Below are 15,325 nucleotides of genomic sequence, written 5' to 3'. Positions count from 1 at the left end.
TTTCTGGTGTACATCCTGCAAATTGAGTTGAGCTCCAGGATTACCCTGCAGCTAAGCCCTATCCTCAAATTTTCTAATGAAATTCTCTTTTGACTATAACTTCCCTCCACCACCACCCCCCATTCAAAAATACCAGCATGACAAAGAGGCGGTAAGGAACTCAGATTTAGCCTCAACTCTTCCTAACAGTTCCCCTCTGTTGTACTTTTTTAAAAATATTTTTGTATCCTAGCCAGAACAGTCACATTCCATTTCACTAGGGGTTTTCCATGTTACGTAAACCATTTCCTATCTCTGTTACTTTGAGAGGCATTCAGCGCAGGCTCTATTGCCCTTGCAGAGCTGGAGAGTAGTTCGCTGATGGGGAAAACCACTTGTTTGGAGTCATTAGGAGATTTTGAGAACAAATTGTAATTAAACTTAAGATCTCCTGATTCCTCCTCCATTAGCCCACAGTGCCTGTTTGAACAGGACCAAGAAGTGTTATGATTGGGATTGATTTCAATAAGGAAGGCTTTCATCATCATGTTTCAGAGATGGGAAGAAAACCTTATACCAAAGCAGTGAGTGGTTATTTGTGGGAAAATTATAGGCGATAACTTTTTTTTATTCTCCTAATTTTCAGTAATGTGACTATATTATTTTTATTATTTTGTAAATTGTCACTTAGCTCTATATACTTTAACAAAATATGAATTAAAACATTTTTAAAAAAATATATTTTATTGATTTTTTACAGAGAGGAAGGGAGAGGGGATAGAGAGTTAGAAACATCGATGAGAGAGAAACGTCGATCAGCTGCCTCCTGCACACCCCCTACTGGGGATGTGCCCGCAACCAAGGTACATGCCCTTGACCGGAATCAAACCTGGGACCCTTCAGTCCGCAGGCCGATGCTCCATCCACTGAGCCAAACCGGCCAGGGCAAAACTTATTCTTTTTAATGCCTCGGAATTAGAATTATGATTGTTCTGTCCTGCGATAGAAAACTCCCACGTGCTTTAATGTGGGGTGGGAGGCTGTTTTTCCATAAAGAAATTGCCGTTTGCTGCTATACCTTTATTCTTTTTTTGAATATACTTTCACAAATTTCAAGATTCAGAAAGTACAGAGGAAAGTGTGTGTAATCTCCCTCCAGCAAGGAAATTACTCCTTTCTTATGAATCCTTCCAAAGGTCATTTCTCATACCTGTGTTTACACAGAAATGGCAGTAGGCAGTATAATACACAAGCTGCTCTTGGGAGAGCTCTCCATTTAGATCAGTGGTTCTCAACCTTCCTAATGCCACAACCCTTTAATACAGTTCCTCATGTTGTGGTGACCCCCAACCATAAAATTATTTTCGTTGCTACTTCATAACTGTAATTTTGCTACTGTTATGAATCGTAATATAAATATCTGATATGCAGGATGTATTTTCATTGTTACACATTGAACATAATTAAAGCATAGTGATTAATCACAAAAACAATATGTAATTATATATGTGTTTTCTGATGGTCTCAGGCGACCCCTGTGAAAGGGTCGTTCGACCGCCAAAGTGGTCGCGATCCACAGGTTGAGAACCGCTGATTTAGATCATAAAACTCTTCAGTGGGATTTTTTTTTTTTTATAGCCACTCCATATTCCATCATGAATTTTACACACATCAATTTATCCAGCCTGACTTTTTTTAATGGACATTAGGTTTTTCCCATCTTTTGCTGTTACAGATAGTGATTCAATGAATAGCTTTCTGCATCCTCTTTTTTTTTCAAATATTTTATTGATTTTTTACAGAGAGGAAGGAAGAGGGATAGAGAGTTAGAAACATCAATGAGAGAGAAACATTGATCAGCTGCCTCCTGCACACCCCCTACTGGGGATGTACCCACAACCAAGGTACATGGCCTTGACCGGAATCAAACCTGGGACCCTTGAGTCCGCAGGCTGATGCTCTATCCACTGAGCCAAACCCGTTAGGGCTATGCAACCTTTTGAATATAAGTTCTTTCACTTATGAGTGAGACTCCCTGCAGATAACTTCCTAGGTATAGGCATGTACATTTGTGAGTTTGATGGATATTGCCCTCAGTCAGGGTTCTGTGCTATACTTTTACCTTCTATCTTCTTGCAGGTGACTTTCTTCCCTTAGGACCAGAATGTCAGCTGTCACATCTGTCGTCACTGTGCTGTCCTTTCCCACTTTATTACCTCTAAATAAGTTGATATGTGATTCAACTTATTTGAACCCCCTCACAGATTGCAGCACAGTCCCAGGTTTGAGTTCTTACAGCTTAAACCAGGGGTGGGGAACGTCGGGCCCGCGGCCTGCTAAAGCTTATGAAATCATTTGGTCTGGCCCTGCCAAGGCAACCGCTTATTGAATTTTTATTTAAGATTCAATAAATCTAGGAGCTTTTTTCATAGCAACATAAGTTTATATTAAGTGAATTATATTAAGCGAATGATGTTATAAATATTCAAATGATCCTTGGCAGGAAAAGGTTTCCCACCCCTGGCTTAAACTATTTTGTTCTAAGGTAAAAGAGCTATGAAAAAATTTCATTTATGTTAGTAATAAACACTAAGTATTATTTGGTGAAATACTAATAGGTCAATGAACTGTTGACCCTGAAAAATTGTTTCTAATGTGAATGGAATGGGGTCATGGAAAGAATGCCAAGTAAAACCATTCATTTTTTTAAAAAGAAGGAGTATCGGGTTCATCCATCTGCACTTGCGAGCTGAGTTTTCACTCTGACTTTTCACAAATTTGGTTGGCAAGAAGTAGGACAGTAGCTTTTAGGTGAAATATATTCGGCATTCACATATAACTCATGCAGTATTTATATTAACAAGAAAGAAACTCCGTCACATAAACTTTATCACCTAAGAATGTCATTGGCTTCCTTCCCTAAGTAACTCTATATTTTTAAACATTTTCTTTTTTAAAAAAGCTTTTAAATTACAGTGGAGTTTGAAAGTGGAACCCTCATACCAGCATGCAGGCCCATTTAGAACTTAGGGGGGAAAGTGCTCTATTTTGCAAAAACGGCATTTCCTGCTGAATTTGGAGTCCTCTCAGAAATTTCCTCCCCAGTGTAAATGATGGATTCTCAAAAGCAAGCATGTGCTCAGCCCGGCTGCCAAACACGGCTCAGCCTGCAGGGATCCGTTCACACACTCGGCAGCCGCGGCCGCAACACGCTCTGTATTCCTAACACTCGTTAATAACCCGTGAAGCAGCGCCTCGGACGTGATTGAAACTAGCTCTGTTTTTGTTTTTAGTAATTTCGGTTTATGAATGCTGACGTCAGTAGCTGCTGTCCCATTTGTCTTACTGCTTTTACTGTCTCTGTAAAAGACTTTTTTTTTTTTCCTTTCGGGCTTAAGTGCCACCTGAAGAGAGAAGCCTTTTAAGGCCTGGGAGACTGGCCAGTGCCCTTTGTCCTTCTCTTCACCTACTAAAAGGTAGCATTGTTAACCTAATTCAGCAGGGCCCTGGCTCAGTATAAACACCGCTCAATAGGGCCAGAAAGACTAATTGAATTGTACAATACATCATTTTTCAGCAACAGTTTCAAGTGGGTTGTACTTCATTTTCCAGGACACCATTTGTTTTTCCCTCGTTTAAGATATTTAAATATCGCAAATATTGAACTATGATCAATAAAATCTGTTTGAACCCAATTCTGTCTTTCCCCACTGAGCTGTGAGCTACGGGAGGCAGGGCCCCACCTGGCTCATTCTCCACCACGTGCCTCGCGCTCACCACGGTGTCTGGCATGTCCCTGCGACGTGCCTCAGAGCGAGGCATTGTTTAGCCCTGCCAACTGTTCTTTCCAGTCTGGTAAAACAGTCACAGGTTTTGGCAGATGCTAGGTGCGTCTTTGGAGCTGGAGTTACAGAGACTGTAAACTTCATTAATTTTAACTCTGCAGGACCCCAGAGGATTACACAGCACAGCAGGTACCTCCAAAATAATTGCTTTTAAGGGAAAAAATGATACTTTTAATAGAAAAAAAAATTGACTCATATTTTGCATCTCTGTAAGGAGCATGAACTTTTATATGAGCTTTACAATAAAAGAAAATGATAATATTGAATTTCATAAACATCTGTTTTTAATCAACATGCAGTAGCCACACATTTAGTTATCACATGTGCATATTGATGGCTTTTCATGGCTGTGTCTGCTTGTTGTACTCTCCTCTGCCCCATCCTTGCCCACCAAGTGAATTTCTGTTTCTAGATCTCGAGCCAGTGTCACCTGTTTCGCCAGGCCTGCCTGGCTCCTAACCTCCCCGCCCCTTCCCCCACAGCACAGTTGATTTATCCCTCCTTTCAGTTACCTGTGGATCTCACCCATAGTGCTTTTGTGGTAGATGGCAGGCTATGTGTTACATGTATATTTTGTTTTAAGTATTTGTCTATTGTACTAAACAGTGAGTCCTTTGAAGGTAGGGACTGTATCCTATTTAACTGCATTATTAAGCTTCTAACCTAGAGTGTGAAACATAGTGGGTTTCCATTTTCTTTTTCATAAGCAAAGTTGTTTGTTTTGTTTTTATGGTGAATTCCTGCCTTACTCCCAGTACTAGAGAGGTTTTGGAGGAAACTTGAAGAGGTTTTACCTTTCATAAATAGAACTAAGCCAATTCTATGTATCAGTAGTGAGTCCATGTCTCTGTGAACTAGAATGTACAGGCCCCCCAGATTACCCATGTGTCATGCATTATTTAAGCAACCCCCTCTCTCGGATGCATTATGTTTCTACTACTTATTTCTACTGATGACAGTGATATTTTATAGTCAACTTTCGTTGTTTACTACCAGAGGTAGATACAGAGTTGGATGAATATGCTAGAGGCAGCCCAAGTTCAAAGTTGTTCTAATAAGAAAAACTCCTTTATGTTCACTAAAGTGTGTATTTGAGCCCTAACTGGTTTGGCTCAGTGGATAGAGCATTGGCCCACAGACTAAAGGGTCCCAGGTACCTTGGTTGCGGGCTCAGTCCCCAGTAGGGGGCGTGCAGGAGGCAGCTGATCGATGTTTCTCTCTCCTATACTTCCTCTCTGTAATACACACACACACACATATATATAAAAGTGTGTGTTTGAGTCGGTTTTCTATGCATTGAAATTATTCTGCACATATTTATTTTTCAAAACGTTATTTCTTTGACTTTTGTAATATGTGCATTTACTTCTTTTTTAAAAAAGTGGTATAGAAGTGGACTGACTATTCTGGGGAGGGGAGAAGGGGTGTAGGGGGTGTGGGAAGAGACTGAACAAAAATCGTACACCTATGGATGAGGACAGTGGGGGGGGGGGCGGTAAGGGCAAAGGGTGGGGTGGGAACCGGGTGGAGGGGAGCTATGGGGGAAAAAAGAGGAACAACTGTAATAATCTGAACAATAAATATTTAATTTTTTAAAAAGTGGTATAGGATACACATACATACATACGCATATACATATATGTATTTTTAAAATCAGGGAGTATTAATCTCCCCTCCCTCTCCCCCCCCCTTTTTTTTTTTACCTTTTTCTGGAAATAATTATAGAGTCACAGATAGTTAGTGCATAGATAGTACACATTGGTCCTGTATCCCTTTCACCTAGTTTTCCCCATTGGTTACCTCTTAAATAATTAAAGTATATTTAAAAAACACCCAGAAAACTGACCTTGGTGTATACTGGGTCTGTGTAGTTCTGTGTCATTATATCACGTGTGTAGATCCAGGTAATCAGGATATAGAATTAATGCATTCCTTTCAATGCCAAGGATACTTTTACCAGTTAAGTTTCTGGAAGAGAGAAGGAAGACGAACTTCATATTTAGTTTGGGCTTTTCACTTGGCTGGGATATTTAAGCTGTGGTTCGTAGTTTGAGGCGGCGTGGAAAGCCGGACGAGTCAGCAGAACTGATGGGGCGTTGCTTTTGTAGGTGTCTAAGCAGGCCAGAGAGTTTCTGGAGTACGTGTATGAGGAGCCCCTGATCGACATCCAGCAGGAGAACCCCATGCTGTACCTGCACGCCGAGCCGCTGGCCACCGTGGTGCGGCTGCGGCAGCGGCTCAAGTCGCTGCGAGCCTATTTGTTCAGCTGCCGGGCAGCCGTGGCCGAGGATCTGCGCCGCAGGTAAGAGTCATAAATGTCAGATGGCTCCAGTTTGTTTTTCTTTCCTGCCCTGGGAGGGTGGTGACATGATCTCTAAGGGCCTTTCCAGCACAGACCGGCTGGAATTCTGTGGTTCTGCCTCTGGGCTCATCTTGGACATTTTCCTCTGAGGTCCTCTATCCGACTGAGCCAAGCAAAATGGAAATGATATCTCAGCATAACTGCAGGCGTTTAACCCAAGGCCCGAGTTCCCAAGACGGTGAAGCCGTCTCTTACCTGTAGGTTAACTTGAGAGAATGATGGTGGCAGTATCTCTTCATGGATCCCTTCTGTGGTGTTTCCCACTTTTCCCACTTTCAGTTCCTATTTATCATCAGTAAAAATAAGCATGTTTGAAATATTTCATAACTTAAAAACATTTTTTAGTGGGATATAAGTAGGTGGTTATGCAAATCTTATTTTCCACAGAGAGAGAAACTTGCTCAGTGATGCAGGCGGTAGGGCCAGGACGGAAATGCACAGGCCCAGAGTCGGCCTTTTCATGCTCCCGTTGGTGCAGGCTTCCTCCAGCTTGTTGTCTCTGAGTTCAGAGAACTCACAAGTCCATACCGGGCTCAGATCTCTAAATCAAATCGGAGTGAAAATGTGCCTGCTCTCACCAAATTCCTTCTTTTACAGTTAGATTTTATTGGCATTTAAATTTTCACTCTTGGCTTATACAGACTAGCTTATACTTGACATAATTGTTGATGGTGTTCATAAGTCCCTAAAAATACCTTTTAATTTTTTTTGTTTTAATAGAAATGACCAAAGCATATATTAGTCATGGGTTTTGGAGGTACGCCTATGTGCATAAGTACCTTTGGAAAGTATTAAAAGTGATATAGTTTGCTATTTGAGATCCAATTAGAATCCAAAGACACTGACATAACCCCAGGCATCTGAAGAAGACATTTTTAAAAGAACTAAATGTAGATAGTGAAGAATATATAATATGTAGACAAGCGCTCATAAAATAATAATGAAAAGGCAGCTGCCATAAAGCAAAATACCTCGCAGTGGTAGTCATTCTACTACCTAGTTGTTTTTTAGAAAGCACTAGAAAATGGTCAGGATTTGTTCTTATAAAGTCCAGGCACATCTTAATTCTAAAACATCAGGGCTTTTCCTGAAAGGCAGTAGAATTATATGTCGCCAACCAATTTACCAACTAAGCTATATACAAGAATTTTAACATTCAAAGTATTTTCAGTACCTTTTGGCTTTCCTCAAAGCTTATTTTTCTTGAGCCTATATATTTAGGTAATATTAAAATCTGTACATGGGAATTATGTTAGATACCTTTCTGATATAGTTTTACTTTGGTTAAATATGCCAAATCAGGGCACACATTTAGAAATTAAATAGGAGATCCTCCCTCCATATGGATGACTAAGAATACCTATGCTGTTCCCACTGTCTGGTGGTTTACCACCCTGTACTGCGCCCATGGCCAGGCCACCAGGAAAGGAATGGAGGTTCTAGAGAGAAGGCACTCCCAACCAAGCCTGTGAGAATGAATACAGTAACTTTTTTCTTTCCCTTGATTTTTCTTCTCTGGACTTGTTCATGACCATTAGGTAGTGCATGCCTGGCACAAGATAGGTGCTTACTAAGTATCGGATGGATAGGTGGAAGGAAAGAGGGAGGATCAATGGGTATTATGGTGCCACTTCAGACCACTGAACAGCGGCCAGTAGCCTAATTTTGAGGAAGGAGTCATCTCCATATTCTTCTCTTCCTTACTCCCCTGTATGTTACTTAGCACAGCGTCTAACCCATCCAGACCCCTTAAAAATAGTTGTTGAATAACAAATCTAATCAGTCAAAAAGATGTATTTAGTTGGTTCTGTTTCTGGGATAAGTCTCAAATCTATCCTCTCCTCCTCACTTCCAGTACAGCACCTGCTTTAGTCTCAGGATACTGCAGTATCCTTCTGTCTAATCTATCTGTTTCTTCCCAGTCGAACCGTCGCACAAGATAGATTATTAAATAACAAGTATGGAATTCAGGATCTGCCCAAATCTGGTTCATTATATTGCTCTATAAGATATTCTCTAATATCTTGCGCTTCTCACACAAATAATTAATTTTGTTATTGTAGTTTCTCTGTACTTATAGGCTTGAGGTTACCATGTCTTTCCAACCTGGCACAGAGTAAAATATATACCAGTAACAAGCATTCTTTTACAGCCTTTGGCGGGGGAAGAAGTATGGGGATTGGTCTTCTTGAATGACTTCAAATCATGTTTACTGACTAGTGAAAGATGTCTAAGATTTTCTGGGCTGGGCCATACTTAATATCAATTCTGCCTACTTCAGTGTCTACAAAAATAGCCACAGATACAAAGGAGAATCATTGCCCACCTAATATGCTAATATCCTATTGCCAGAGGTCATCTCTTACCTATCGTTCACTTTTATATGGAATCTGACTTTTTCGAATAATTAGCTGGCAGTTCCTTTAGAGATGAGAAGCTTCCCGGAAAGCAATATCCAAGGTTCCTTTTGTGTCACCTGGGGATACAACAAGAGTGGAAGAGTTTAAACAGTGAGGAGAACCTCTGGGCCCTTCTGATCTTACACATCCTTGATAGAAATTAAAAGAGCAAAGAAAAATCCAGCTCTTATCTGGTCGTAAAAGGCATTCTCTCCTTGCCTGGTTTTTACCTCAGTAGAGGAGTAGCCATTAATCTCCAGCAAGTAGGCCCAACATGCTGAAGACTTGTCAGCACCATATAAACAGAATAAAGCAAACTGTTAATATTGCTGTCGTGAGAAAACTGAAAACAGACTGATTAATTGTATTGGCGCTCGCCCGCCAGGGAGCCAACTTTGGTCGTCGCCTTATTAGGGAAGTCACAGTTTGCTTTCAGGCCTTTCATTACGATGGCCGGCCAGTTTTCATCCTCACTGTTTTTGTTATTGTTGTTAAATGAATGCCTTGTTCTTGAACTCGTACTGCAAATCTTGACTGGCAGAGGTAATTAGTTAGAAAAAGTCAGTGTCTTCCATGAAGTCTAGAATGTTTACAGTGCTGACAGTTCCGTTTCTGAGGCCTCCCAGATGGCGACCCTGCTGGACGGGTTCAAGGCCTAGTTCACTTTTCATGAGAAGAGTTATTTACAGTGTCCACACGTGAAGGTGCATGAAGCACTGTGGAAAGTGGAAGCACTGTCAGGGCACATTCGGAGCAGCAGCCATCGGGGGAGTCTTTGGGAAGGCCCAGCCCTGAGTGTCCCACTGAACACAGGAGCAGTGGGATAAATGTGCACATCAAGTCACAAAGGGCACCTCAGGGCCAAGTTTGGCCCTCAGACATGGCTTTTCAGGGATGCCCCCTATTGTTGAAGTAGCTCAGCCGGCGTGGCTCAGTGGTTGAGCGTCAACTTATGAACCAGGAGGCCATAGTTTGATCCCTGGTCAGGGCACATGCCTGGGTTGCAGGCTCGATCCCAGTGTGGAGCGTGCAGGAGGCAGCCAATCAGTGATTCTCTCTCATCACTGATGTTCCAATCTCTCTCTCTCCCTTCCTCTCTGAAACCAATAAACATATTTTTTAAAAAGTTGTTAAAACAGTTGCTGACATGTCAATAACCAGGAGTTTTCATGAACTTACAAAGGGAAGCTGGCCATCTGGTTTCTCTGAGGAAATCGGAAGCTCTGATTGCAAGGCCTCCCTTGTGTCTGGCGAGCTGCCCTCAGCTTGAGGTCCTGGCCCCTCCACTCTGCTGTGGTCTCTGTGCCCCTGCTGTCTCCCCAAACTCAGTGCCATGTGCTGTGAGATAATGGCCGCCATGGCTTTCCTGTCCCAGCCCACTTCAGTTATTGCTGTTGGTACCTGGGCCCGTACGTAATCATGATTTCACCAATTAAGAACTTCCCCATAAGTATGTTATTTGTTCTTTACAATAGCCCCCTTGAATGGGTAGGACAGGTGGTATTTAGACAGAAGAGAAAGGACTGTGACTCGGAGATGCTACATGACTTGCCTGAGGTGACGGGGCTGGTGAGCAGGAGGGTCCATGCTCAGAACCAGGTTTTCTGAGGCTCATGTCGCTGCTACTTTCTTTCCCTGGCGTGCTTGCCATCGGTGAGGGTGATATCCAGAGGTCTCTAGACTGTGAAGTGGAACTGCTTTTAATTCTCCTGAAGCCTTGATTGAGGTCCTCTGAGAGAGTGTGAGGGAGGCAGAGAGGGGCAGGGAGTACTGTCCCGTGGGTGGGGAGGTGGGCTGGCTGATGGCACCCCTGCGCTCACTGCCAAGCTCAGCCAGTCCTGCAGGGTCGGCATGACCATGGCTCAGCACGGTCTCTCTAGTGGGTGTTGACCAGACCTTTGCGTTTCACAGACCTGTACATTTAAAGCAAAAATGTGGAGATATCTATAGGGTTGTCATATATAAACGTCTGTAGCCAAAACGAACAAACATTGTCACCCGTTTCTTACTATCATTTCATAAAAGAGCATAGTAACACTAAAAAAAAAAAAAAGACAGCTTTATAAAATCAAATAGATTTAACTTTATTCTAGTCTTCTTTTTTCTTCTTCTCATTTTATCTTGGACTAAAAACATCACCAGACCGATACCAGCTGTTTGGAGCAGCTTTTCAGAAATCCTGATTTAAGTCATATTTTCTCTTCTGAGTGAAGTGAAATCATCCAGTCCAGGGAAGGACATCCTAGAAATGAATGTGGATGCTGTGTGTTTCCCAGTCTCTGTCAAAACATGATTTGGGGACCTGGGGAGCCCGCTGACTCCAAAGTCAAATTTATATTATCATATAATTTAAAACTGGTTTCTCTCCGACACTTGTTGAAGCCAATAGTCAATATTAAGCCTATTCTCTCAGTTGCTTAGAGCAGAACCGGGTCAGTTTGGGGAATACTAGTACATTAGTCCTACTTGTTTGTCAAGTTTAGTCCTTAGACCATTCGGAAACAATTTAACAGCTTAATTGGGAGTCTTAAGAGAGTATGAAAAGTGATTCTTCTACGGCCTAAACCACCTCTTCTGTTTTTGATTTCACATTTTGTTTGAAGTTATACTTATATCCAGCATTAGTTCTCAGTGACATATCAGCTTTACCGAATGATGAGAAATATCTATCACAAAGATTGCCATTGTTATTAACATTACGTATCCTGGTGAGTACCAGGAAAAAAAAAAGGAGTGTGCACGGGGGTTGTCAGAATCTCAATGCGTCCTTCAAGCAAAATTTAGCGGCTTGCTAAGTTCTTAGAGGAATCCCCATAAGTGTCACCTGATTTACCAAGACCCCCTTTCCCCTCCTTCCCTTGTTCCCCCAGGGAGAGCTGTCTTTCTCTAGAGTTCACTGGAGGGAGGCTGTGTTCAAAGGTTAATGTGTCCTTTGGCCTCCTATCAAGGTGTCCAAACCTGAGCTCCCGATATCCCTGCTCCAACTCCTGATGCTAACTGTTCCTCTTGCAGGCTCTCCCCTCGGGCATACTGGCACCTCCATCCATCCAGGTGTGCAGGCTGAACTCCTTTCACATTCTACACCCAGCCCATCAGCAAATCCTGTCAGTTTCCCTTTCAAAGTATATCCACTCGTCACCACCTCCACTGCTACCACCCGGGTCCAAGCCAGTCTTGCCCCTGAATTATTGCAGTACTGGTCTCTCCCTTCAGTCTGCTCTTAAATTGCAGATCAGTAGTTTTATTGCTAGTTTTACCCAGTGGCCAGATAAGTCTCTATTGAACGAGCACAAAAAACATTTTACATAAATGTTATAGGCACGCTTTAAAATTAAATACCCATTGCATTTTGAAGTTATTTATTACAGGTCCTTACAAGCTAATATCTTTTTAAAGTATGAGACTTTGTAAAACACTGTGTAATTTGAAGCCAGAGTTCTCGTGGTCCGTCCGCAATGTGTTAAGACCACAGCTAGAGTTTACTAGCTGATGCCACCCCTGATCCTAATGATCTAATAGCTTCACCTCTTGCTCCAAGTAAAAGCCAAGGTCCTATGCGGCCCCATGGCCTCTCATTGACTCTGTCCCAGTCACACTAGGCTTCCTGTTGAGCACACCAAGCTGGCTCACTTGTCCCTCGCCTCCCCTGTCCCCGCCCAGATAACTTGCTTCCTTACCTCCATCATGTCTTTACTCAGCTCACCTAATGAAGCATCTTCGGCCACTCTATTTAAAATCGCAACCAATGAGTAAAGTACAGCATAGAAACAGTCAATAATATGTAATAACTATGTATGGTGTCAAATGGGTACAAGACTTATGGAGTGATCACTTCGTAAGGTATATAAATGCTTAATCACTGTGCTGTACACCTAAAATTAATATACAGTGGGGCCTTGACTTACGAGTGTCCCGACTAACAAGTATTTTGAGATACTAGCTGTCTCTCGGCTGATTTTTTGCATTGAGTTGATAGAGTAATTTGAGTTAACGAGCTCCTTAATGAGCTTGGTCTCGGAACGAATTAAACTCGTAAGTCAAGGCCCCACTGTAATGTATGTCAATTGTAATTGAAATTTTTTTAAAGGGAACATTAATCTGAAAAAAAAATTTTTTAATTTGTAAAATTTTTTTAAATTGTCACACACTTCCTTGTGCTTATTTCCTTCTGCTTACTGCCACATAGCGTGGTATTTATTTTGTCTGTCTCCCTCTCCTCCCTCCAGATGTAAGCTACAAAAGGGCATGGCTTTTTATCTGTTTTGTTCACTGCTGTCTCCCCAGGGCCTAGGGTCAAGGCCCTAGACCATACCTGACATATAGTTCGGGCTAATCAATACTTGTTGAATAAATTAATTAAATGAATAAAGTACTATCACCAAGATCCACCCACTTAATTTGGCCAAACTTTTTTTTTTCTTATTACAAAAGAAAAATACTGTTCACTATAGAAAACTAAAATAAGAAAGCCACACATTATTCTACCACTTTGGTGCATATCCTTCCAGATGTTTTCCTCTAAGCTTTATACTGTACTTGCTACTTTTAACCCAATCCCTTCACTTAGTATATTGTATCTTTTTATGCCAGTTACTATTTGCCTAAAGCATCATGAATCACTGAGTGAAAATGGTGTTTTGATAGTTTTGAAAGCAGTCATTCTCACCCTGCATCAAGAATTCCCTTTCCCTTGGATGACTCGAACTAAAGTTTTCAAGTCATCCAACCTTCTGATCTCCTCGTAGCTCCTCTCCCTTCATGTTCTGTAGAGATCTCACTCAGCAAGTTATATACATACCAACATCAACACTCTAAAAGGGGCCTACAGACTCTAAAAAAGGCATTGTCACTCAAACTAAACAGCTAAACAAACTTTGAAAAAAGAACGGACAAATTATATATTAATTTTACTATAATATACACATAGCCTTTTACTTACTGAGAAATCCTCCAGAAAGTTAGAAAGTGCTTTTATCTTATTCTGAGATTAAATTAAATATACATAAGTTATCTAAAATTGTTTTCTAAAAGACAACAACAACAAAAAAACACATATTGCAGGAACTGTTAAAAAAAATACCGTAAGAATTTGAGCTAGGATCTTTACTAACTGTCCTATAATCTGTCACCGTTATCACCAGACCCCAGAATAATCACAACCAAAATGACTTCCCAAGTATCCCTACTCCAGGGAGATTGTTGCTAAGAAACTTAAGCACAATTTCTGAATGAGCGGGCGAAAGAGACCCTTATTTCCCATAATCATCTGCCAAGATGTAATATCCGATGTGATCTTGCCACTTTTTCAGCCAATGTGACTAGCAAAATGAGTTACCTAGAAAAAAACGATTGAAGTTTGTTTCTTCCACATGGGTTGCTATCAAAATATCTGCCTTTGATTTCAAATTGTTTTTCCATTAGCTGGGAGCATGGCTGGGCATGTGAGTCCTGTCCACATCCAGCCTAATGTAACTATTTCAGGAAGACCTACAGCTCATAGCAAGAACACCAAATTGCATCTCGCTGGGGATGCTTCGCAGTGGTTTGTGTGCTTTTGGTGTGGGCGCCTGTGCCCTGCAAAGGAAAGACACCGAGGCGCTCTCGGCACAAATTACCCACCCTGGAGCACCTCTTCCTGGAAAACACAGTAATAATACACGAATAAATGATTTTCCTTTCCTTAGGCACCTCTACCCATAGTCTTCCTGTAGGCCCTTATGATTTAGAATCAAAATTAGAGATTTTCCTTTGATGTGTTTCATTTCCTGTGTGTGTGTGTGTGTGTGTGTGTGTGTGTGTGTGTGTGTGGAGAGGGGGAGAGAGAGGCGGCAGGTCCTTTAAAGCCTATCGCCTATCACATGTGTTGTGATATTTCCATCATTTTAATCACTGGGTTTTTATTTATTTGACATTGGTTAATAAAATACGTGCTTCAGGTGCACACGCTACAACACATCATCTGTATATTGTATTATGTGTTTACCAACCCAAGTCAAGTCCCTTCCATCACGGTTTATCCCACCTTTCCCTCTGGCAATCACCATATTGTTGTCTGTGTCCTTGAGTCTTTTTTTCTTGCTTAATCCCTTCACCTTTCTCACCCAGCCTGCAGCCACCTCCCCTCTGACAGCTATCAGTCTGCTCTTTGTTAGTTTATTTTGTTCATTAGATCCCACATATACACGAAATCACACGGTACTTGTCTTCTCTGACTGACTTATTTCACTCGGCATAATGCTCCCCAGGTAATCGGTGGGTCTTTACATGCCAGCTGTGCAACTCTAAGAGCCGAGCTCCAGGGAAATGGCGATGTCATTAAATCCATCAAAATCCTGCAAACGGTCTGCCTGCTTCAGAGCCCACTTAGTTCCTTTTCTCTCGTGAGCATCAGGCTTGTGGGAGCCGAGCTGAAGTCCTCAGAAATTAGTCAGGTTAAATGAGTCTTGATGTGTTTGACTCAGTGTCCTGGTACAAAATGGAAGGAGGAACCCCCTACCTCTTTTGTAAAGACTCCTGCCTTTGATTTCATAGGCAATTATCTCTGCATTTTTAACCTCAAGTGCCAACTGCGTAATATAAGGGCTCTGAATCATATATGATCTTTTCCCTCAGTTTTCATCTTCTCTCACCTTTCTCATTAGAGCAATCTATAATGAAGCCTACGTTACCATCTCGGTGTGCCAGGCAGTCCTAAAGGTGATGAAATAGAGCATGTTGGCACTGGGAGTGATTGTGCGGGT

The 15,325-nt window shown here is 41.7% G+C and overlaps 1 protein-coding gene across 9 annotated transcripts in view; it reads left to right on the top strand.

Annotated features, from left to right (window-relative positions):
* PLEKHM3 (pleckstrin homology domain containing M3) overlaps positions 1–15,325 on the top strand; it is a 177,268-nt gene that overhangs the window by 69,248 nt on the left and 92,695 nt on the right. For all 9 annotated transcript variants that reach the window (XM_059702941.1, XM_059702935.1, XM_059702936.1 and 6 more), the window contains one exon: positions 5,933–6,126. In XM_059702941.1, coding sequence (XP_059558924.1) covers positions 5,933–6,126 — 194 coding nt within the window. The remainder of the gene's footprint in view (positions 1–5,932; positions 6,127–15,325) is intronic.

This window comes from Myotis daubentonii, chromosome 7 (assembly GCF_963259705.1).
Source record: "Myotis daubentonii chromosome 7, mMyoDau2.1, whole genome shotgun sequence".
In the NCBI taxonomy this organism is placed as follows: domain Eukaryota; kingdom Metazoa; phylum Chordata; class Mammalia; order Chiroptera; family Vespertilionidae; genus Myotis; species Myotis daubentonii.
This window is presented reverse-complemented; position numbering and strand designations above follow the sequence as displayed.